The sequence below is a fragment of the Mobula birostris genome, chromosome 2 (assembly GCF_030028105.1).
Source record: "Mobula birostris isolate sMobBir1 chromosome 2, sMobBir1.hap1, whole genome shotgun sequence".
Classification (NCBI taxonomy): Eukaryota; Metazoa; Chordata; class Chondrichthyes; order Myliobatiformes; family Myliobatidae; genus Mobula; species Mobula birostris.
Window position 1 is genome coordinate 58,057,552 of NC_092371.1, and position 25,986 is coordinate 58,083,537.

Genomic DNA, 25,986 nt, shown 5'->3' on the forward strand with positions numbered 1-25,986 from the left:
GGGAATGGGATGTGGAATTAAAATGTGTGGCCACTGGGAGATCCTGCTTTCTCTGGCGGACAGAGCGTAGGTGTTCAGCAAAGCGGTCTCCCAGTCTGCGTCGGGTCTCACCAATATATAAAAGAGAAGAGGAATAGTCCAGATAGCTGTGAGAGTCAGTAACATCTTTCCCTCCCACCCCCTTGCATTCCGCAGGGATCGCTCCCTACGCGACTCCCTTGTCCATTCATCCCCCCCATCCCTCCCCACTGATCTCCCTCCTGGCACTTGTCCGTGTAAGCGGAACAAGTGCTACACATGCCCTTACACTTCCTCCCTTACCACCATTCAGGGCCCCAAACAGTTCTTCCAGGTGAGGCAACACTTCACCTGTGAGTCGGCTGGGGTGATATACTGCGTCCGGTGCTCCTGATGTGGCCTTTTATATATTGGCGAGACCCAACACAGACTGGGAGACCGCTTTGCTGAACACCTACGCTCTGTCCGCCAGAGAAAGCTGAATCTCCCAGTGGCCACACATTTTAATTCCACATCCCATTCCCATTCTGACATGTCTATCCACGGCCTCCTCTACTGTAAAGATGAAGCCACACTCAGGTTGAAGGAACAACACCTTATATTCCGTCTGGGTAGCCTCCAACCTGATGGCATGAACATCGACTTCTCTAACTTCCGCTAATGCCCCACCTCCCCATTGTACCCCATCTGTTACTTACTTTTATACACACATTCTTTCTCTCTCTCCTTTTTCTCCCTCGGTCCCTCTGAATATACCCCTTGCCCATTCTCTGGGTCTCCCCCACCCCCTGTCTTTCTTCCCGGACCTCCTGTCCCATGATCCTCTTGTCCTCTTGTATCCCTTTTGCCTATCACCTGTCCAGCTCTTGGCTCCATCCCTCCCCCTCCTGTCTTCTCCTATCATTTTGGATCTCCCCCTCCCCCTCCCACTTTCAAATCCCTTACTCACTCTTCCTTCAGTTAGTCCTGACAAAAGGTCTCGGTCTGAAACGTCGACTGCACCTCTTCCTAGAGATGCTGCCTGGCCTGCTGCGTTCACCAGCAACTTTGATGTGTGTTGCTTGAACTTCCAGCATCTGCAGAATTCCTGTTGTTTGGGCCTGTATTATGCTGTAGGTTTTCTACGTTTCTATGTATACATAAGAGAATAGAATAGGCACTGCCCAGTATGTGTGTTTAGTGTATGTATGTATGATTATGCTGAACATATACTCTTGTCCATCAACTCCATTTACACACATACGCCTTGAGTCTTGTAATGGTTGCAACTGCGCATTGATTTTTGTGTCCAGCAATCACAGTGGTCCAAAGCATATGAAAAATAAACCCACAATTTCAGGAATAACTTCTTTTAAATCAACAACTGCTGAATATTTATCATCACTGGGTCCTGCACTATTCTACTTAACTTTGCTTCATTAGACTCAGTCACATGAGAAATCGAAAGGTTTCACAATGTATAAAATTAAACCTACTCTACCTAACATGCATAAATAACAGTGGGATTGAAATGTAATTATTTATATTTATGTGGGAATATATTGCATGGAATCACCACTTAACTCATTTCCCAATTGCTAACATTGCTTTCTGATAGTTTACAATTGCTTTTACATTATAGTAAATGTTAATTAAATTGACAGGGAATACAGACTTTGACAGAATGGGTTCAAAAAGAAAACAAAGTTAGGTATAAATTCATGATTCTATGTCACATTAAATTTATCTCCATTCAGTCAAACTGCAATGCAATAGGATTCTTATTTCCACATTCTGGTTAATGGTGTGATGGATTTTCACTGTCCTAATACAGTTATGACTATTCACTGTCTTGTGATTGTTGCCTATAATGGTAACAATCCTTTGAGATTTGAGAAATGTGTGCAGCTGAGATTAAAGAACCGAATACTCTGAAGAGAAAATCACACAGAAACCCTTGCACTGGAAGGTACTCAATGAATTCTTTGAGCATCAGATCAAGAAGACCTCTTCTAGCACTGGAACGGTTGATGGTATGATAGTCTGCTTCCAAGAGGAGCCTTGGCAGGTGTCTGATCTCAAGATTGATATTCATATGAAGAAGCTTCACGAAGCAAGACAGAGGGTGTGAGGGATATTCGCTATCCTGGTCTTTTCTTTTTTGCCAAGCTCAGCTTTCCATACACACTGCAGCTGACACTTGTAAAGATCAAAGTGTCTGTTTTTGAGTACTTTAAACTTCCAACTAGTATTTTCTGTTTAATTTCCTGACGTGAATGGAAGCCAGTCTTCAGTTGTTCATGTAAAAGGCAAGCAGTAATCAGTTTGAAGTTAAAACAACAGTTTTGCAAACACTGTCCATGGAGCAAACTTGCTGGCCCGCTGCATTTGGGCTTATTTTTCAAGAGATGCATTGTAAGACAATGAGTTATTTATTTTGACTTGTATCAAACTAGAGAATGCTGGCTAATTTATTTAGTTCAAGAAAGCTTGCAGACTGGACCGATAGTATCATTTAGTATATCAAATAGCTAATCTATTAATTGTTGGAAGGTTTGTATACTCAAGAGTCAACTTCACAGTATTAATTGTGGAAAGCTGGGATCTCTGTCTCCAGAAACTTTTAGACCATTTGTGTTAAAAACGTATCTGAAAAATAAGATGTGTGTGTGTGGGTGTGTGTGTGTGTGTGTGTGTGTGTGAAGTCACCCTAGTGACATAGAAACAGTTCCAAGCTTTTTAGGAATTGTCTAGGAACTTCAAGAAGAATGACAGAAACACGGGTGAACTAAAATTCATTCCTCTGCCTTCAATTTCTGTGAGGAATTCATGGGTATGTCTTTTTAGCTTACAGGAGATGCACCTGTGCTTTTGAAATCCTTAGTGTTTTAGAAATCATTTGTAATTTGGAAATCTTTTATAAGATAGAAATCCTCTAAATTTTAAATGTCTTTTAATAACGTTGTTTGGATTCAGCCATGTATCACTGAAAATAAATTGTGTTTTAAACTACTTTGTTAGCTGGAAGTATCTCTTCCTTGTGGGGGGGGGCACCACTCAAATATGAGTATTGGCAGCTAAACCCACTGTACAGGATAAACAGGGAAGTGAGCTAGCTTTTGAAGATTGGATAGTTACAATGTAACCTCCCAACAGTGAGGGTACCCATAGTTATTTATATCGGATAAGGCTTAATATCTTTGTGTTTAGAACTTCAAGGTCAGCAACCCAATACCATCACAATGGTGAAAAGCCGCATAAATCTCAGATTAAGTATCAGTGCTGCTGTGGTAGAAAAGATTAAATAAGTGCAGGAATAACAAAAAGTGGGTAGTACCTCCAGCTCACTGCTGTTTATGGAGCTGTTAAATGGCTTGAACCTGAGTAAGCTGGATGATGAAGGAGAAATGTTTTGCTGGATGGAATTAGTTTGAAGATCCCAAGCACGTTACCTTGGGTATGGAGATATTGATGAATAACAGAGGCTGAAAGCCATGATGGCTGTATTTGTGCACAAGAAAGCATCCAGAGAGGGAATGTCTGTGGTGATGATGACTAAGTTTCGAAAGATTGACTAAGACAAATGCAAGGCCTAGAACCCATGGGGATTGAAAGCAAGAGTTGTGATATGAAACAGAATATGCACAAAAGAAAGTAGATGTGAAGCATTAAGAAGAATTTAATTGAGAAATTGCTGTTACTGGGTTTGTGATACCTTGAAATACTTCAGAAACATTTTATTACTTCAGTGATTAATGGGATATCGGTCTGTTAAGTTCTGTAAATTACATCCACAGTTGAGAATTGCCTGTGATATTCATCATTTAGTACAGTTAAAGTAATTCTTTAATACAAGATACCTTATAATGACACAGAAGGAGACAGTGCAGCCCGTCAGGTCTCTGTCTCTTTCCAGAGGAGCAATAATATTTGTACCATTCCACAATTTTTAATTGCCTTGCCTCTACCACCTCACTTTGATTCTCTTTGCCATTAGCCTATTCTTAGAGATAAATCACAGTCAACAATTAACCTAACAAGATTTCATTGGAATGTGAGACCCAGAGGAAACTCACAAACTTAAGAGGTTAATAATGTGTTCCAGACTGAATCGAGGCAGCAACACTAACAGCTGTGCCACCATACCACACACTACTAGAATTTAGTAATCTGCCTGGTTCACATATTTCTGGGTGCTCAAGATTAATGTCCTCAGCAGTAACACACCCAGGATAATTAAACCTACCTATGTGGATGTGGCATCTGAAATGGCATTTTGTATGCAAAAATCATCCACACTAAACAATGGCTGTTACTGTTCCAAACAATATGCCACATAGAGCTTTGTTGGGATAGTCATCTGGAAGCAATCATCTCAAGAACTATGGATTTATTTTCTTATCCATGGCTACTTCCATTAAACATATATCACAGAGAATATGAAAATAGAATTCATGCTTTGTTAGTTTTTGACAAGTATTCCAAGTTCAAGAATTTGTTAATTGACACAGTATATAGCATTTGTAATGTCCTCTTGAATGTAGGTTCAACAGAATTTGTCAAACCCACAATACACCCGCGCACTACGGATAAACTGTTACAAACCCTCGACAGAAATTGACAAAATGCGTTACTACTTTCACAGTTTAGGTTTATTTAGTTATTTTTTGCTCACATAAATTCCATAAGAGCAAATGTTTATTCCATCTCCTAAACATTTTGAGTCATGATTTGTGAATTCTATAAGGGCACATTTCCATTACACGGACCTAGTAACTCGGGTACACAAAGTATACGTTATTTTCTTAAAACACTTGACTCCTGTTAGTGAAGAGAATATACAGTTGTGGACACTAAACTAGAACTTATTTCATGGTACATTAATCACAGATCAATAAAATTTATGTGTATTGTCCAATCAACTGATAATTTAGCTGATAATTACCCATTAATTTTAAATATCCACCTATGTTACCAACAGAATTCGTAAGTTGCTTGTCCATATTTAAATTCCCTTCCCTCACTATTAAGAATATTCACCATTAAATATGATAAAGACATTGATACTTTTGACAAATCACCTGGTCAAAAGCACAACAGTAATTCTAATTAACTTACAAGTGTGATACAAGTACAGTCCAAAGATGTTATAATTGCCTGTATGATCAGCGTTGTATATAAGCCTTCCACTTCCCTCCCCTGCATCCCTGTGTTAAACAATGTAAGTTTGGTTTGTGTACTCAACCCTTTACCATCAAATGTCAATCTTAATTGGGACTGTCCTTTATAATTCCACTTAGTTGTATAAAAAATCTTTGTAGCGGGCAGAGGCTGGTTTCACCTCAGTAATTTGATCACCCTTGAACTGATGTTGCTATGGGAGAAGATCTAATTTATTATTCAGTCATAATGCCAGTCAGTTCTCTAAACTAAGAGCTTTTGATTAGCTACTTATGAAACTCAGTAATCTGTACACTATGACCCAACTTCATGCTTAAAGATGTTTTTTTTTCCTTCAGTTTTTAGGTCACTTAACTTGGGTATTATGTTCTTTAAATCCAGCAAGCAGAGCTGAAATACTGCAGCTTTTGGACACAGCAAGGGTAAGGGATGATTACCAGAGAATTACATGAATTAAATAAATATTAATTATGCACAATTGTATGTCAGACCCAGCAATGTCTCATAGACTGCAAAATGACCAAGTAAATTGTACTTGTTATGTTACTTAATAGATTAGTATTTAATAAGATAGTGGGACCTCCAAGAGGACCACAACCTTGTTCCGGTTTGGAGGCTTGCATGCCTCAGTGATCCAGAGAACTCTGTTGGCTGGAGTCAGGGCTTTATGCTTTAACTCTTGGTAGGGTCTTCTATGCCAAACAGATCTAAGGGTAGAAACTAGACTAAGAGTGGTCCACCAGTCCTCTAGGTTCAGGGGTTTAGCTCAGGGCTAACAACTCCGACTGATGAAACGAAGTTGTTACAGAAACAGCAATGAAGAATCCTTCTACATCTGAGTGTGCTGGTATTCCTGAGTCTCCATCTAAGGTCTGCATGACTAACAGCAGTGAAAACCGAGGAAGCTACTGACACGATGAAGGAAGCGCTAAACACCACCAGCGATAGAGGACTTTCATTGCTACCCTAAGCACCAGTGGCATAACGAGCAGTAAGATAGTAGAATTCCTAACCTCTTCTTCAAATAGATACTTAAAAGACCTGAAGGTCTTGTCTAAGAGAGCAGACAAGTCATTAACTTCAGCATCTCACAAAAGGTATGATTTCAAGATAATGAGGTATTGTATTGAAGTGTCAGCCAAGATTATAGTTCAAATTATTGAATACTCATAATTTACTAAGAACTGGTGCCAGGCAAGTAAATTGTATAATTAGATGTTCGTGTTTGTATTTTAATAAGCAGTAAGATTTTAAATAGAAATGATTCAAAAATTATAATGTTCTTGTATCTTGATGATGCAATTAATGGAAGAAAGCCAGATCATATCAGTGGATTTAGATTAATTTCAAGATTCAACATGTCTAATGTTCACCGGTTAATTTTGATTTGGAAGAGGAGTCCTTTTGGAGGTATGCATAATTCGATATATACTTTTCCAAAGAAAAATACAGTTCATTTCATTAATTCAAAAATAAATACCTAATACTAGAATGTTAATAATGTAAGGTTGATCACCGGTTTTCTGGAAACCGATAGTCTGGCCTATGTGTGTAGCACACGCAGCGCCATCTGTGATGAGACTCATTTTGACCAAAGCACTCTACTTTTATTATTTGCATTGCACTCGTTGGTGCTCGCCCCAATATCTTGTGCTTATTTTTGCTTATTTTATGTAAATTTAACCCTAGCTATGGCTTCTAAGATAAGTGCAAGTACCAACAGTGGTGTCAAATGTAAACGTTTCAAGAGAAGGTTGAAATGTTGAAAAAACTGGACCAAGATGTTTCTGTGTGTAATCTGTGTGACTTATATGGCATTGGTTCGTCAACTGTGTATGATATAAAGCACCAAAGAGAGAAAAAATTTGCAATTCTATCCAAGCAGTGATTCGCTAAAGTCTGAGTATTAGAAAAACTGGAAGTTGGTAAGAGCACTGATCATGATCAAGTGATGATTGAATGGTTTCACCAGCGTCAGAGCGATGGAGTTGACTTGTCAGGCAGTATGATAATGAACCAAGCTAAGTTGTTCCATAAAGAACTTAAATTAGAACGTGGGTGCAACTATAGTGAAGGATGGCTTCAAAGGTTTAAGAAGCACTGTGGAATTTCCATGTATAAAGTGTGTGGAGAAAAATGGTTTGCAAACCATGAAGGAGCTACCGAGTACATGGACAGGTTTTCAAAGCTCATAGCTGATGAAAACTTCATTCCTGAGCAGGTGTACAACGGAGATGAAACTTCATTATACTGGTGACGCATACCAAGGAAAACATTAGCAACAGAAAACAAAGAAGATCCCATGGGGTTCAAACAATCTATGGACAGAGTTACACACATCAAAGTTGCTGGTGAACGCAGCAGGCCAGACAGCATCTGTAGGAAGAGGTGCAGTCGACGTTTCAGGCCGAGACCCTTCGCCAGGACAGAGTTATCATTTTAAGGTGCTCTAATGCAGCAGATACTCACAGATGTAAACTACTGGTGATTGGAAAAACTAGATGCCCTAAGGCCTTGAAAGGTGTTAAAATTTACCCAGTAACATACCGTGCAAATAAAAATGTCATAATTACCACCAATATTATGTCAGAATGATTTGAAAAATATTTTGTGCTATCCTAAGATTGCAAAATTCTTTTCATTTTGGATAACTGTTCAGTTCACCCCAAAGTTGAACTCCTGTGTAGGAATAATGTTTTTACAGTGTACTTACCACCAAATTGTACATCACTTATCCAACCCCAAGACCAAGGAATACTGTGCTCTCTAAAGGCCAAGTATTGCTCACTTTTCATGAAATGTCTGTTAGATGAGGTGAAATCTGGCAATTCTGTATAGACATTTATTAAAGAAGTTAACACGAAGGACTTTCTTTGGTTCACTGCTTGAGGATGGGAGAAGGTAGAATCTTCAACACTAAAGAATGGCTGGCATAAGTTGTGGCCTGCCTTGATGTTTGATAATGTGCCTGAAGAAAAGTTTGACAATGATTTTACAGGATTTCATGTATCAAAGGAGAAAGCAGTTGTTCATGATTTGCTTACGTATGCAAAAAGTGTTACAGGACCTGAATTCAAAGATATAGCAAGCAGTCTTAATGAAGAAAATCTACACGAGTGGATGATTGTTGATGATGAATCACCTGTTGTGCATCACCTTACGGACTCGAAAATGACAGATAGTGATCTGAATGCTGATTAAAAACACTGCAACTGATGAGGATGGCAGAGATGATAATGAAACAGATGAAACTGAAAGATTTACTATTGACAAGTTAATTGAGTTGTTGGGTAACTTCATCAAAGGGATAGAGAAACGTACCCTCATGATGGAATAAAAGCTAATGAATTTTTACTTGATGCAAGAAAAATTGCACAGGGAGAGATAAAAATACACGAAACAGCTTCACCTGGATGAAGTGTTTAAAAAGATAACTGAGAAGCATTATTCTTTGTAAGCACAGTTATTAATAAATTTACATTTAATTTGTGTTTAATTAATAATCCTTTTCAAGCTTCTACAGTCTATTTTTGCCATTATTATTGCATGGCCTCTTTTAATCCAGAAAAAATGTTAATCTGGCAAAGCTCAGGAACCAAGGGAGCCCAAAATCGTTAGTCAACCTGTAATATACAGAAATTGCTCATATTTGTTTCAAATTTAATTCTATCAGTTCTGTTTTACAAAACCGTTTACTCATCAACTCAAAGTATTTTGTCTTTAGATGTAAAGAGGGTTTATGAAAAAGTGTATACAACAAGAGGGTGAAAATTATTAAGAATAATTGAAATATTCAGAATCCTTTTTACAGCAACAAAAACAACTGCCTTTGCAAACAACTGCAGAACAGGACACTATTTTGAGTTTGTCTGCACGCTGTCTCCTCTTGACCTGGAGGGATAATGAAGAACTGATCCTGAGAATCCCAACCCATGAGATTGCTGCTGTATCTTATGTCAGGGATGATGCATTGCATCTACTCATTCTCAAAACAGGTATGTTTATTCATTTAAATATATTCAGTGTGAGAATTCTAACTCATTCAGCTTTACACAATAACAAAGCTGAGATAATCCTAGAAAATTTTCAAATATTGGTGTCAGGTACGCCTACTGAAGTTCAGAAGTTTTGCATGCCTGAAGTGATTAATTTCATGGTCAGAATCTTTCTCCTCACAAAAGATTGGTGTTATCATAGTTTAGTCAGCAATTTTTAAGTCCTAAGGAAAGGATTATTCACCATGTGAAATTAACTCAGACTCATTGCTGATGGGAAGAATGGCCTCCATCTTAATGATCCTATGACTCAAAGAATTTTGGCGATTAAAATTCAAGTATCAACATACAAATTTGCCAGTAGGTGCCAACAGGATGATAATCTGAGAATAATATGCCATTCTGAGGCAATTAGACTGGTCTTCTCTGAAGATGCAGCTGAGGGCCAACATTGGAGCCAAAATCTACTCAGCATTTTGATGGGGTTTTCTCAACCCACCAACCATATTGTCATTATATTGGATCCCCAAAATGAAAAATTTTCCATACCACAAGAAGTTCTTCTGATTTAAAATGTTAACTCTCTTTACCTTTCCGCAGATGCTGGCTGATGTGCTAAGTGTTTCCAGTATTTTCTGTTTTTATTTCAGAATTCCAGCATCTGCCGTGTGCTTGATTTTCATTAACAGTGTTCCCCTTGATTCCTAATTTGCTTTGAAAGTCTTGCATCTAGTAAGTATTTGTAACATCCAAACTTCCATACCTCCAAAGCCTAATGATTGGACAAAAAGGAATTGTTAACAAGCAAAAACATTTATCTGCTAGATCTCTATATCGACATTCAATTTAGTTTCTTCCTTATTCATAAAGTTAAATTGTGTTGTGTAAATTTAAATATGATAATTAATTTGGTCTGGACCATGTAGACATGCCTTCAGTTAATTTGGGTGTTTAATTTAGATTAAGTTTTTTTTGTACTAATGTTTATGAAGCATGCTGAACCACATGTAATATGAAACTTAAAATCTAGCATTTCAGTTCAAATCACTCACAATACCATCTGTCCAATTCAAATCACATTATTTAATCATTTACTCTGCACTCTGGTACTTGATATCTGAGTGTGAAATTAACTTGCTGGAAGAAGCTTTAAATGTCCCCTGCAGCTGCGCTAAATAAAACAGATGACTTCAAGATGTTCCATGGATGTAACCATTCTCAAGGTTAAAATGACATTAATAAATTACTTGAGCTTTTCTATAATATTTGGTGACACTATCTCAATACCTTGTTGTGGAACTATTGAGCAATACACACAACCAAGCTTTTATCTTTTCCAATGAATACTAAAAACAAATTACTTCTCAAGTGTTCTTCAATTTGATCCACCAGGTTTTCTTTTGAAATTGCATTTGAGCTTTGTCAACCCTTTAATGTTTACATATTATGAAAATGTCCATAATTTAGACTTAGTTACATGAATGTTATAATTATGTATCTCCTGCTAGGTCTTGGGGTGGCTGCTGTTGCTGCTAGTGGCAGTCTGGAGCGGAGACAAACAACTGGAACTCTGCTTGATACACAGGAAGCTGTGCCCAGTTCGGAAACATACTGCAACCTTGTGATACTTGCAGTGGACAGCAGAGTGAGCACTTCTTGTCACACCAGTAATGACGAGTTTTGTCAGCACTTTCAGCAGATGTACTCTGAGATTAATCATCTCTATTTGTGTTTTTTTTATTATTCAGGATTCAGCTGAAGAATATTGTGCTCTAATCTGTCAAGTGTTTCGTATCATTTATGGAGATCAGACAATAGACTGCGTCGATCGTGCTGGAAACAATTATACCTCAACACCAGATAGACGATGGTTAATGGAGAGAAGTATGTTTCAGGTTGAAAGTGCAAAAACATTCATAAAAAATAGAGGCTCATATAGGCCTATCGATACCTTACATCTGAATTGCTATTTGATTAAAATCTCTATTGTTACTTTAATGCTGATATTTTTCCTCAGCACCTATTTCCTGCCCTTATTCCCTTTTCTTTTATTTGATTAATTTCTAAAAATCTATTCATCTCTATCTTGAGTATTCTCCATGGCTGTGCTAATACAGTCTCTTGAAAATATCCACCACCTTTTGCCCAAGAATATACTTCTCATCTAGGTCCTAAATCTAGGTTAACTAACATCCTTATCTGAGATTGTGACTCCTGATTCTTGACATGCTAGACCGTATAAACATTATATTAGGTTAGATTCAATTTTATTGTCATTGTGCCGAGTACAGATACAAGAATGCAAAGAATAGTGTTATTTACAAAATAACTGTGAATAAAAAGTAAGTGCTACAGCACACAAATATAAAAACACTGAGACAGTACAATATGGGTGCAATACTGCTTAGCGCTGTGATGTGAGGTTCAGCAGGGTCACAGCCTCAGGGAAGAAACTCTTCCTGTGCCTGCTGGTGTGGGAGCGGAGGCTCCTGTAGTGCCTACCAGATGGGAGGAGAGTAAAAATTCCATGGTTAGGGTGAGATGCATCCTTGATCTCCCTCTCAGCACTTATCCTTGTACCATTCATTCCCCCACCACATCCCTTCCCACTGATCTCCCTCCCGGCACTTATCCTTGTAAGCAGAACAAGTACCACACATGCCCTTACACTTCCTCTATCACCACCATTCAGGGCCCCAGACAGTCCTTCCAAGTGAGGCGACACTTCACCTGTGAGTTGGCTGGGGTGATATACTGTACTGCGTCCGGTGCTCCCAATGCAGCCTTCTATATATTGGCGAGACCCGACGCAGGCTGGGAGACCGCTTTGCTGAACACCTACGCTCTGTCCGCCAGAGAAAGCAGGATCTCCCAGTGGCCACACATTTTAATTCCATGTCCCATTCCCATTTTGATATGTCTATCCACTGCCTCCTCTACTGTCAAGATGAAGCCACACTCAGGTTGGAGGAACAACACCTTGTATTCCATCTGGGTAGCCTCCAATCTGATGGCATGAACATTGACTTCTCTAACTTCCACTAATGCCCCACCACTCCTTCGTATCCCATCCGTTATTTATTTTTTTTATTTATTCATTCTTTCCCTCCTTTTTTTCCTCTTTTTTTCCTCCCTCTGTCCCTCCCACTATAACTCCTTGCCCATCCTCTGGGTTTTCCCCCCCTCCACCTTTCTTTCTCCCTAGGCCTCCTGTCCCATGATCCCCTCCTTTCTCCAGCCTGGTAGCCCTTTTGCCAATCAACTTTCCAGCTATTAGCTCCATCCCTCCCCCTCCTGTCTTCTCCTATCATTTCGGATCTCCCCCTTCCCCTCCCACTTTCAAATCTCTTACTATCTCTTCTTTCAGTTAGTCCTGACGAAGGGTCTCGGCCCAAAACCTCGACTGTACTTCTTCCTATAGATGTTGCCTGGCCTGTTGCATTCACCAGCATTTTTTGTGTGTGCTGCTTGAATTTCCAGCATCTGCAGATTTCCTCATGTTTGCGTCCTTGATAATGCTTTTCGTCCTGCCCAGGCAGCGTTTATGGTAGATGTTCTCAGTGGTGGGCAATTGGGTGCTGATAATCCGCTGGGCAGTTTTCACCACACCCTGGGTGCTTTGCGGTCCAATACAGGACAATTGCCATACCACACTGAGATGCAGTTGGTGAGTATGCTCTCAATGGTACAGTTGTAAAAGTCCGTCAGTATCCTGGAACATCATCCCTCCCTTGAGCTTATTAAACCATATAAGAAGTCAGTATGTTTCAATGATGTCTTTTGAATGCAAGAAAGTATAAACTCAATCCAATTAAATCCATCTCACAGGAAAAGCTCTCCATCTCAGAAATCAGTCTGGCAAATCTCAACTCCATCACAAGTAAATACTTTCTGAGATACAGAGACCAGACCTATACATAATTTTCCAGGTGGGGTGTCACTATGCCCTGATAAAACTTATATTGCTATTAACGGCTTGTATCAAGTTTCCCCAGTTCTGTTGACTGCACATCTGACAACAATCATAGCGCTTGCAATACTACCATCAGAGGAAAACCAGTAATGACAATTTCTAGTGCATTCATAGAAATGGAAACTGCATGGTTAGATCTATAGATTGTGGATTGCTTGTTTCTGATTGAGTACCTCCAGAAATCCTAGCCTAACCACATGGTCTTAAGTGTAACTTCTACATTATCGATCACAACTCTAGTGCATGCCAAGCATATGCACACAAACACCCAAGGGGGCATCTACAGAGAGAAACAAAATTACATCAGCAACCGAATCACCAGAAGACGTACATTTATTCCTGTGTTACTATTGCCATGGAAACAGAATACCATGGCATCCCCAATCTTAAAACAATCCCTAATGCTAAAGTATCCTGCAAGCCTGAACCAACCCCAAATTTTAATATAACTACCATAGCTAAGGGAGCCTGCAATCCTAAAGCTCCCCGTTAATTAAACAATGCCCATCACCAAACTATCTACCCTAAATGACAGGAAATGTCTTCAATATTCAATCTTAAAATGAACCACCAATGCAAAAACAATTCTTAACCCCAAAACAAACTTTAATGCATAATTCTCCAAAATAACACATAACCCTTAATATTCATCTGAAAATGGCCTACAGCACGAACTTTCAGATAAACATCTGTCAGGAATCTGGCGCATGTGCTAAATCTAAATCTAAATCTAACTCCAGCATAACCTTATGGTAATTGTAACTGGCCAAAAACCAATAGAAACAGTGTGGGGAAAAATACAAAGGAGAAGAGAAAATGTAAACATCATAAACGTAATTATTCTGCTGGTTTCAAACTTGAACCTTAACTTTATCTCTGACCGTGACCTTTGACCAATTTACACCCAATCCCAAAAATGATAACCTGACTCTTGACTACTTAACACCAATCTTAAAATTAATATTCTTGATTCTGACAAATAGTCAAAATAATAGTACTAAACATCTTTTTCTTTCTTTCAGCAAGCAGTATCCCTAGTGATTAGATTATAAGATGTTATCAGTTATGAATTTCATGTAACTGAATATAAAGCACTGGAATTCCTGAGAGATGTTATATAAAAGTAAAATTGGTCTGTGATTGTAAGCAAATAGGAATAGACAACTTGCCTTCAGTGTTACCTAAACTTAAGAGCCTGGGTTACAAAGAGAGGGTGCATGGTTTCCAATTTTATGTAGGAGATTGAGGGGTGATCTGATAGAGGTACATAAGGTCATGACAAACATAGGATGAATGCACATCATCTTGTACTCAGAGAGGAGGTACCAAACATGAGGGCATTGGTTTATCTTGAAAGGTGAGAGATTTAAATGGGAACATCAGGGGCAACTTGTTCACATAAAGAATGGTGCATTTTTTTTTGTTTTTTGAGAGATAGTGTGGAATAGGCCCTTCCAGCCCTTCAAGCCAATCAATCCCCTGATTTTTAATCCTAGCCTAATCACAGGACAATTTATAATGACCAATTATCTACCAACTGGTACATCTTTGGACAGTGGGAAGAAATTGGAGCACCTGGAGGAAACCCACGCAGTCATGGGGAGAATGGCCAAACAATTCCCAGCGGTGCAAGTTGAAGCTGCGTTGCCTGTACTGTAAAGCATTGTGCTATCTAATACGCTACCATGCCAACCTATTTCTGGCAGCTTGTTTGAAATGGCCTTCTAGAAATAGTGGTTGGGGCAGGAATATTAGCAATGTTTGAAAGCCGTCTGGGTAAGTAGATGGATAGGTCAGCTTTAGTTGGCTTTAGGCCAAAGGCAGATATGTGTGACTAACTCACTAGTTCGCACAGTTGGCATGGTTGGGCTGGACAAAAGGTCCTTTCATGCCATATGACTCAATGATTATTGTGACTTGCATCTATGGAGATGAAGTGCTTTGAGAGTTTGGTCATGGCTACAATGAACTCTTGCCTCAACAGGGACCTGGACCCACTGCAATTTGCCTATCGCCACAATAGGTCTACAGCAGATGCAATCTTAATGGCTCTTCATATGGCCTTAGGTCACCTGGACAACATAAATACCATTGTCAGGATGCTGTTCTTTGACTACAGCTCAGCACTTAACACCATCATTCTCGCAGTCCTGATCAATAAGCTACAGAACCTGGGCCTCTGTAACTCGCTCTGCAATTGGATCCTCTACTTCCTAACAGGAAGACCACAATCTCTGCGGATTGGTAATAATATCTCCTCCTCGCTGACAATCAACACTGGCTCACCTCAGGGATGTGTGCTTAGCCCGCTGCTCTACTCTCTCTATACCCATGACTATATGGTATAGTTCAAATACCATCTATAATTTTGCTGGTGATTTATCCATTGTTGGCAGAATCTCAAATGGAGACCAGAGGGCATACAGGAACGAGATATACCAGCTAGTTGAGTGGCGTTGCAGCATAATCTTGCATTCAATGTCATTAAAACCAAAGAACTGATTGTGGGTTTCAGAAAGGGTAGGATGAGAGAACATGAACCAATCCTAATAGAGGGATCAAAAGTGGAAAGAGTGAGTAATTTCAAGTTCCTGGGTGTCAAGATCTCTGAGGATCTAGCCTGGTCCCAACATACCGATGCAGCTATAAAGAAGGCAAGACAGTGGCTATATTTCATTAAGAGTTTGAGGAGATTTGCTTTGCCACCTGAAACACTCAGAACCTTCTACGGATTTACAGTGGAGAGCATTCTGACAGATTGCATCATTGTCTACTATGGCGGGGAGGTAGGTACTGCACAGAATCAAAAGAAGCTACAGAAAGTTGTAAATCAAGTCAGCTTCATCTTAGATACTAGCCTCCATAGTATGCAAGATATCCTCAGAAAAGCAGCATTCATCATTAAGGGCCCCATCACCCAGGACAGGCCCTCTTCTCACTGTTACATAGAACATAGAACATAGAATAGTTCAGCACAGTACAGGCCCTTCGGCCCACAATGTTGTGCCGACCCTCAAACCCTGCCTCCCATATAAGCCCCCACCTTAGATTCCTCCATATACCTGTCTAGTAGTCTCTTAAACTTCACTAGTGTATCTGCCTCCACCACTGATTCAGGCAGTGCATTCCACGCACCAACCACTCTCTGAGTAAAAAACCTTCCTCTGATATCCCCCTTGAACTTCCCACCCCTTATCTTAAAGCCATGTCCTCTTGTATTTAGCAGTGGTGCCCTGGGGAAGAGGCACTGGCTATCCACTCTATCTATTCCTCTTATTATTTTGTACACCTCTATCATTTCTCCTCTCATCCTCCTTCTCTCCAAAGAGTAAAGCCCTGGCTCCCTTAATCTCTCATCATAATGCATACTTTCTAAACCAGGCAGCATCCTGGTAAGTCTCCTCTGTACCCTTTCCAATGTTTCCACATCCTTCCTATAGTGAGGTGACCAGAACTGGACACAGTACTCCAAGTGTGGCCTAACCAGAGTTTTATAGAGCTGCATCATTACATCGCAACTCTTAAACCCTATCCCTCGACTTATGAAAGTTAACACCCCATAAGCTTTCTTAACTACCCTATCCACCTGTGAGGCAACTTTCAGGGATCTGTGGACATATACCCCGAGATCCCTCTGCTCCTCCACACTACCAAGTATCCTGCCATTTACTTTGTACTCTGCCTTGGAGTTTGTTCTTCCAAAGTGTACCACCTCACACTTCTCCGGGTTGAACTCCATCTGCTACTTCTCAGCCCACTTCTGCATCCTATCAATGTCTCTCTGCAATCTTTGACAATCCTCTACACTATCTACAACAGCACCAACCTTTGTGTTGTCTGCAAACTTGCCAACCCACCCTTCTACCCCCACATCCAGGTTGTTAATAAAAATCACGAAAAGTAGAGTTCCCTGAAGAGATCCTTGTGGGACACCACTAGTCACAATCCTCCAATCTGAATGTACTCCCTCCACCACCACCCTCTGCCTTCTGCAGGCAAGCCAATTCTGAATCCACCTGGCCAAACTTCCCTGGATCCCATGCCTTCTAACTTTCTGAATAAGCCTACCGTGTGGAACCTTGTCAAATGCCTTACTAAGATCCATATAGATCACATCCACTGCACTACCCTCATCTATATGCCTGGTCACCTCCTCAAAGAACTCTATCAGGCTTGTTAGACACAATCTGCCCTTCACAAAGCCATGCTGACTGTCCCTGATCAGACCATGATTCTCTAAATGCCTATAGATCCTATCTCTAAGAATCTTTTCCAACAGCTTTCCCACCACAGACGTAAGGCTCACTGGTATATAATTACCCGGACTATCCCTACTACCGTTTTTGAACAAGTGAACAACATTCGCCTCTCTCCAATCCTCCGGTACCGTTCCCGTGGACAACAAGGACATAAAGATCCTAGCCAGAGGCTCAGCAATCTCTTCTCTCGCCTCATGGAGCAGCCTGGGGAATATTCCGTCAGGCCCCGGGGACTTATCTGTCCTAATGTATTTTATCAACTCCAACACCTCCTCTTCCTTAATATCAGCATGCTCCAGAACATCAACCTCACTCATATTGTCCTCACCATCATCAAGTTCCCTCTCATTGGTGAATACCGAAGAGAAGTATTCATTGAAGACCTCTCTCACTTCCACAGCCTCCAGGCACATCTTACCACCTTTATCTCTAATCGGTCCTACCTTCACTCCTGTCATCCTTTTTTTCTTCACATAATTGAAGAATGCCTTGAGGTTTTCCTTTACCCTACTTGCCAAGGTCTTCTCATGCCCCCTTCTTGCTATTCTCAGCCCCTTCTTAAGCTCCTTTCTTGCTTCCCTATATTCCTCAATAGACCCATCTGATCCTTGCTTCCTAAACCTCATGTATGCTGCCTTCTTCCTCCTGACTAGATTTTCCACCTCACTTGTCACCCATGGTTCCTTCACCCTACCATTCTTTATCTTCCTCACTGGGACAAATTTATCCCTTACATCCCGCAAGAGATCTCTAAACATCGACTACATGTCCATAGGACATTTCCCCCAAAAACATCATCCCAATTCACATCCGCAAGTTCTAGCCTTATAGCCTCATAATTTGCCTTTCCCCAATTAAAAATTTTCCTGTCCTCTTTGATCCTATCCTTTTCCATGATAATTATAAAGGCCAGGGAGCAGTGGTCACTGTCCCCAGATGCTCACCCACTGAGAGATCTGTGACCTGACCCGGTTCATTACCTAGTACTAGATCTAGTATGGCATTCCCCCTAGTCGGCCTGTTAACATACTGTGATAGGAATCCATCCTGGACACACTTAACAAATTCTGCCCCATCTAAACCCTTGGTACCAATCAGGTGCCAATCAATATTAGGGAAGTTAAAGTCACCCATGATAACAACCCTGTTATTTTTGCACCTTTCCAAAATCTGCCTCCCAATCTGCTCCTCTGTATCTCTGCTGCTACCAGGGGACCTATAGAATACCCCCAGTAGAGTAACTGCTCCCTTCCTGTTCCTGACTTCCACCCATATTGACTCAAAAGAGGATCCTGCTACATTACCCACCCTTTCTGTAGCTGTAATACCATCAGGCAGTAGGTACAGAATCCTGAAGATGCACACTCAGCAATTCAGGAACAGCTTCTTCCCCTCCCATCCAATTCTTAAATGGACACTGAACCCATGAATACTACCTCACTTTTTTATTATTTGTTTTTATACTATTTTTAATTTAACTATTTAATATATGTATATATACTTACTGTAATTGATTAACTTTATTTTTTCTATATTATCATGTATTGCATTGTACTGCTGCCACTAAGTTAACAGATTTCATGACATTTGTTGGTGATACTAAACCTGATTCTGATTGTGAATTCATACCCCGATAGCTGGTGTTCCCATTATCTGCAATCTGCAGCATATTTCACCTGATGACTGACTTGTGCCCAAATGACTGTCAGCAGTTTTTCAAAGCGTGAAGATGGTTTGTTGAGATAGTTCTCTATGAATTCACTTGCAGGTACAGTGCTGTGCAAAAGTCTTGGGCACATATAGCATGCCTAAGACATTTGCACAGTACTGTAGTAGTTTTATGTATTGCTGCAAAAAAAAACAAATTTCATGACATATATGAGTGATGATGCACCCAATTCTGATACACGTCTCTATTGTGGACTGAGAGTGGGAAGTGGCAGGGTGAGAGGGATATCATGGTTGGGAAAGTGGAATGGAGAGGGGACGGAATGGGAAGCACCAGAGGGACATTTTGTAATGATCAATTAGCCAATTGTTTGGAATCAAATGAACTTGCCTGGTATCTCAGAGCTGGGTGTGTCTGCACCCATGCCACGCCCCACCCTGGCACTCCTCTGCCAACGATCCCACACCTGTCCTGCAGCACTCCACTCTCACCATTGCCAACATATTTTGCTCCTGCCAGATTTAGAAACTCTCTCTCTGTTCCACGTTGACAAATAGAGTGTTGTGCAAAACTCTTAGGCACCCTAGCTATATATATGTGCCTAAAACATTTGCACAGTACTGTATGTTTTCTGGCTGGTCTACACCTTCTCTGTCATTTATTGTTATAACGTTATATAGAATATGCTACATTTCAAAGTTGACCCTTCTGTGATATAATACTCACTCATAGTCAGTCAGCTGTAAGAGTCTCCTAATGATTTATGCCAATGCTACACAGCTTCATTCAATGCACTTTTAAACATTTCCTCTGCTTATCATGTTATATTTGAATTCATTGTCTAAACTACTTCTGGCAAAAATCTGCTATAACCCATCCTGATAGTTTGCCTCTTCAAGCATAGTTGCATCTTAATTAGCATTGAACTGGTGCTGGTCTGTCTTCAGTAAGTACCTCAAAATGACTTCTGTCAGAGCCTTGTCCAATGCTATTGGATTTTGCATCATTCAGAAACCGTACAGGACCTCTGTGGAAACCTTACAGATTAAATGCCAAAAGCCTTTTGCATTAGATAGAGTACCAAAAAGATATTTTATTATTGAAAGAATTTATACTCATCCTACAGCAAAGTCTGATGCAGAAAAGCTTATCAAAAGTCATACCTCACATTACAAAAGTACATTCACAATCACATGTACTACATTGCTTCCTTAAAAATACCATGCAAGTCGTCATTATGTGCATCTATCCACAATAACAATTCAATAACAAGCAATTAAACACAAAGTTAAAGGCTTACATATCAATACATAGTTATCAACTATAAATTTTGTCAGTCTATGTGTTTTCATAATCTGAGATCACATCTGCAAGGTCGTCAGCATCAACCCTTCACTCTGCTGGAACGCGGCATCCATTGTGTGTTGCTTACTTGATTTTGGGGTCTAAGGTGCCTTTATTCCACTTTAATGATTAGATTATAAAAGTAATAGTGTAATTTGAGTACAGGATAACATACCCATTTTACTGATCATCAGCTACTTGCAATGTGAACTGACATCTGCATTCATCTTTAGAAACAGAATCAGATTTAATATCACCAGCATATGTTGTGAAATTTGTTGTCTTGTGGCAGCAGTATATTGCAACACATATTAAAATCTATAAAATACAGAAAGTATATATCTATATGTAACATGCTGTAGGGTTTCACTGCTGTGTAACATGCTGTAAGGTTTCACTGATAATGTAATGGTTTCTCTGTAGCAGCAATGTTTGGGTTATGACCAGAGATAATGGGGTTTGGAACAATGTTGTTCTTCCTTGTGAGTCTGGAAGAGAGATTTTCATGGTCTTTTGCCGGGGAGAGATGAGGAGAGAAGAGATGAACGGAGAGAGTTGGGAGACCACCGGACGGGGTGGCTTGGAGCGAGGGTCCGAAGGGCAGCGACAATTGGAGGAGGTTGATGGCGGACGATCGGCTTATCAGTGAGCACCAACGTTGCGCGTAGACTGTTTAATAAGATTGGGCCCTTTTTTTTTTCCTTTTTTTCCATTTCTTTACTAACCATATAGTCAAAGTAAGAATTATAAAGCCTAATCACTTAATTGCATATTGTGTATTGTTTGTTATTTCAGGGTACTGATTTGTACATCGTGCAACATCCACCCAAATGAGATTTCTTAAGCTTGGCCGGGCAGGGGGCTATCACCCCCTATATTAAGCCGCTAGCCGAAGCGAGAGTTACATATGTGTATGTGTATATAAAAATATCAAAATTTTCCTCTCTTTTTGTGCTACTTATTAAGTGCAAAAAGAAAAACGGAGGAAAAAATTGAGGTAGTGTTCATGGATTTATTGTCCATTCAGAAATATGATGGCACAGTAAGTGTTCTTCATGGTGATCATTAAGTCACAACTAACAGGATTTCTACTGTTTCCTCATGGCTCCATTAAACCAATGCTCATACCTCATGTTTGCTGGTGTACTCTCATAGTACCATTCACCTTATACAGTATATTTTGCCACATCTTTGTTTCTTCTTTTGCTCTGGTTTTCCTTACAAGTTAGGTGGCTTGAAGGTTACTCATGTTGGCAAGCAACAACTCTTCAGCTTCTCATTCCAAGAACATCTTATTGTGGAGTTGTAACTGGCATTGACCAAGCCCAGGTCTGCCAAAAAGTATCTTTCAATAATTTGGACAATACCCTGTTCAATGCTATTAGATTCTGTATCATTCAGAAACTTGATATTAATGGGAAAACCTAGCAAACTAAATAAGAAAGCCAGTTTATAATAAGTGAGTTGTGTCTGTAGCATATTTTACAATGCAGTTGACTATAAAAAGTAACATGGAAAAACACATTGATTCTAGCTGATGTTTTATAGATGACTTTGTACTCACTTACAATAACTGTTGCCTTTTTTTCTTTTGCCATGAGTAGCAAAGTAGCAAAGTGTGAACCATAATCAGAAACCAATTCCTGAGGAGGGCTAAACTAGGCCTCAAACCTTCATCATTACACTTTGTAGAGATGACAAGACAACATGATCAATGACCTCCAAATCCAAATCAGATTTTGCCTCTCTATGAAGCACTCAGATTATTAAGAAATTTCCATTTCAGGTTCTTGTCCTTGTACCAGACTATGCAGAGGACTTCCTTGAGAATCTCAAAGACATCACCAGTGAAGAGCCCCAGAACAGGCCCGCAGCTTACCAATGGGGTCACACTGAACAACAGCTCATACCTTATCATGCAACATGCAGCATGACTGTCTTCGTGGTTATGAAGGTGTTGTAATGTTTGTGACTTGCAGCACCCTGCAGATTACTTGTCCAGGATCATCATCACTGTATTTATCTTTCTCATCCTTTGGGTCTTAAAAACCAAGGAATTCTCACCACCCTCAACTTCTGTGATTGTATATCATAATGTTATGGACATAAAGTGACTGACTACTCTGTCTCTCTGTCTCTCTGTCTCTCTGTCTCTCTGTCTCTCTGTCTCTCTGTCTCTCTCTGTCTCTGTGCCCTGCTCCATAATTATGGCCTACCTCACATTCTTGAACATCACCTCCACCATGACCATCCTGCATGTTTCCCAAACATCAAATCAATTCTCTGAGCATGTATTGACTATTCCTGCTGAAACCTCTTTGCATTTGCCAAACTCGTAGCTCTCAATAATCGCTGAAGACTCTGAGTTAATCGTCCTCTTCCACAGAAAGTGGCACTGCTAGGCTCACCAGATATCTCGTACATCTCTATCCCTGCTGCCAGCAACAATATTGCTTTTTTTTAATTTCCATGTAAGGCTTTATTGTTTTGCTTCATGTCCTCCCTGGGGCCAAGAAGAAACTGTTTGCTCACAGGGAGAATTCTGGTCGTTCCATGGATAGCTACAATGGCTGAGACTAGTCCAATTTCTCCAGCTAGTTCACATATCTACCAAATTCTCTGCTGTTGCCTGTAATGTTACACTTGATTACCTCTCTGTCCACCTCAACCAACAACAACCTATAAATACCTGCAGGAAAATGCCATTTGTGGTGACATATATGTACTTTGGTCATAAGTTTAATTTGACTTTGGGTTAATGCCAAAGAAGTGTCCACAAACGATTGTCACTATAATGTTAAAGACAAATATTGGTTTATTATTGCTACATGTACCAAGATACAGGAAAAAGCTTGTCTCGCATGCAGATTTGTCTTAGACAGATCAAATTATTCGACAGTACATTGATCTAGAATAAGGTCAAACAATAACAATGCTACCGAAAAAAGTGCAGTGCAGTTAAATGATAAAGTACAAGGTCATAGCAACGTAGAGTCCATTTTATCAGACAAGATGTCTGTTCAAGTGCTTGATAACAGTGAGATAGAAGCTGTTCTTGAGCCTGGTGGTATATGATTTCTGGCTTTATGATCTTCTGCCTGGGAATGGGGAGAAGTGAGAATGCCTGAGGTGGGTGGCGCCTTGGGCTATATTTCTTGCTGCCTCAGTGAAGCAGCCAGCATAATCAGAATCCATAGAGGGGAGGCAGATTCCCGTGATGTGCTGAGCTGTGTCCACAACTCTGACATTTCTTGCAGTGATGGGCAGAGCAGTTCCCATACCAACCGGTTATGCTTTCTAGGTGCATTAATAAAAGTTGTTAATGGGCCATGCTGAATTTTTTTTCCTTCTAAGGAAGTAGAGGCCTTCCCATTCCCGAGAACTGTTAATAACACAACAGTTCCAGCCATAAACCAAGGCCTCAGAGAGCAGAAGGACTGAAGCCCCACAGCAGTCTGCAAGTCCATCCCATCAGTATCCCAAATGCTCATTTGTATGTATGGGCTGTATACAATTCAGGCATTTGTAACCTTGGGAAGACCTGGATTGAGCTACCAAAAACTGTCCTTTATTGAAAGTAGTTAATGCCCAGCTGATGGCAATGGATATTTATCAAGAAAATACTGAGCTTGAAAGTATCAAACACAAAATGCTGGAGGAGCCCAGAGGGTCAAGCAGAACCTATGGAGAAGATAATTGATGCTTCGGGCCCAGAGCCTCTGAGTCCTGATGCAAGACCTTGGCCCAAAATATTGACTATTTATTCCTCTCCATAGATACTGCCTTGAGTTGCTGAGTTCCTCCAGTATTTACTGTGTGATGTTCTGAATCTTCAGCATTTGAAGAATCTCTTGTGTTTGAACGTATATTGACATTTGTATTATTTTACAAAAAAAATCTCACATGTCAAATTCTTAAAATATTTTCAACACTATCCAGACACAGAAAAGATTCATAGTTTATGAGCATTTCCTTTGAAATTACAAACTTAATAGAATACAGAAAAATAAGATGTTGCTTTTGTTTTTTTTCCATTATGTTCTCCTTCCATTGCCTAAGCAATAATCAACTGAGAGTGTCAGATTTCTAGGAATGAATCTTGCTGCAGTGGCTGACATTCTTATTCATGTAGAAGTCCCAGGGTTACGTGCATTCATACGTACTGGGTCCCCAACAGACTCAGTTACATGTGGCACCACACCTGTCACTATGCTGCATCATTGAAATACTTGTGAAGACCCATTGTACTGGAATTCTTTGGAGAATTGTCGCTCAGATCCTACAACTCAGTCCCACAGGTTCTAGAGGTCCATTTACTTCGAATGGAGTTGCTGAGCCAGCAGATTGGAAGCTGAAGGGGAAAGAAAGATAATTTTTTAAAAGAGATTTCACTTTATGCTAATTATTTCCAGGTATTTTGTGTTTTTATTTAACTTTGGATTTCCATTTTCATTCTTTTTAAATTCAGTATTAATTTTTTCACTTTTTAATATCAGCAACTTTGGAAAGCTGTTAAAAATGCTTTCCAGCTTGAATCAGAAACTGTTTTGCCTTCTGTCAAAGTCTTTTGGAATACTCTACGTGGAGGTCTCCATATCATGCAGTTCCAATGTTTCACTGCCCATATGTTCAAAGTAAATTCATTAACGAAGTATATATATGTCACCATATCCAACCCTGAGATTCATTGCCTTGCGGGCATACGCAATAAATCCAGTAACCATAATAGGATCAATGAACAATCACACCAATAGGTCGGACAACTGGTGTGTAAAAGCAATAAACTGTGCAAATAATAATACTTTATACATCAATAAGCAATAAATATTGAGAACATGAGATGAAAAATCCTTGAAAGTGAGTCCATAGGTTGTGGGAATAGTTCAGTGATAGAGAAAGAGCCTGTGGGTTGAGGAGTAATAACTGATCCTGAACTTGGTGGTGTGAGTCATGAGGCTCCTGTACCTTGTTCCTGATGGCAGCAGCGAGAAGAGAGTGTGCCCTGGGTGGAGGGAATCTTTAATAACCAATACTGCTTTCCTGTGACAACACTGTGTCGATGTGCTCAATGGTGGGGGGGCTTTACCTATACACTACTTTTTGCAGGATATTCCATTCAAGGGCATTGTTGTTTCTATACTGGGTTGTGATGCAGCCCGTCAGTATACTCTCCACTGCACATCTATAAAAGTTCATCAAATTTTTAGATGTCATGCTGAATCTTCACAAACTTCTAAGGAAGTAGAGGCACTGCCGTGCTTTCTCCATAATTGCACTTGCGTGCTGGGCCCAGGACAGGTCCTCTGAAATGTTAATGCTGAGGAATTTAAAGTTGCTGACCCTCTCCACCTCTCTCAACAAGGACCGGCTCATGGACTTCTGATTTGTTCCTCCTGAAGTCAATAATCAGCTTCTTGCTGACGTTGAGTAAGAAGTTGTTGTGGCACCACTCAGGGAGATTTTCAATCTCCCTTCTATATGCTGATTTGTCACCAGTTTTGATTCTGCCTATGACAGTGGTGGCAGCAAACTTAAGTATAGCATTGGAGCTTTGCTTAAACCTAACCC

General features: G+C 40.0%; 1 protein-coding gene across 4 annotated transcripts in view; it reads left to right on the forward strand.

Annotated features, from left to right (window-relative positions):
- Nucleotides 1-25,986, forward strand: part of ccm2l (CCM2 like scaffold protein) — an 86,835-nt gene that overhangs the window by 33,102 nt on the left and 27,747 nt on the right. For 3 of the 4 annotated variants that reach the window (XR_011882955.1, XM_072241553.1, XM_072241530.1), the window contains 4 exons: nucleotides 5,517-5,600; nucleotides 8,990-9,173; nucleotides 10,682-10,818; nucleotides 10,922-11,057. Coding sequence is in view for 3 of the 4 variants with exons in the window: in XM_072241553.1 (XP_072097654.1) it covers nucleotides 5,517-5,600; nucleotides 8,990-9,173; nucleotides 10,682-10,818; nucleotides 10,922-11,057 (541 nt within the window). In the remaining variant the exon portion in view is untranslated. The remainder of the gene's footprint in view (nucleotides 1-5,516; nucleotides 5,601-8,989; nucleotides 9,174-10,681; nucleotides 10,819-10,921; nucleotides 11,058-25,986) is intronic. The other variant, XM_072241543.1, reaches the window with a different exon arrangement.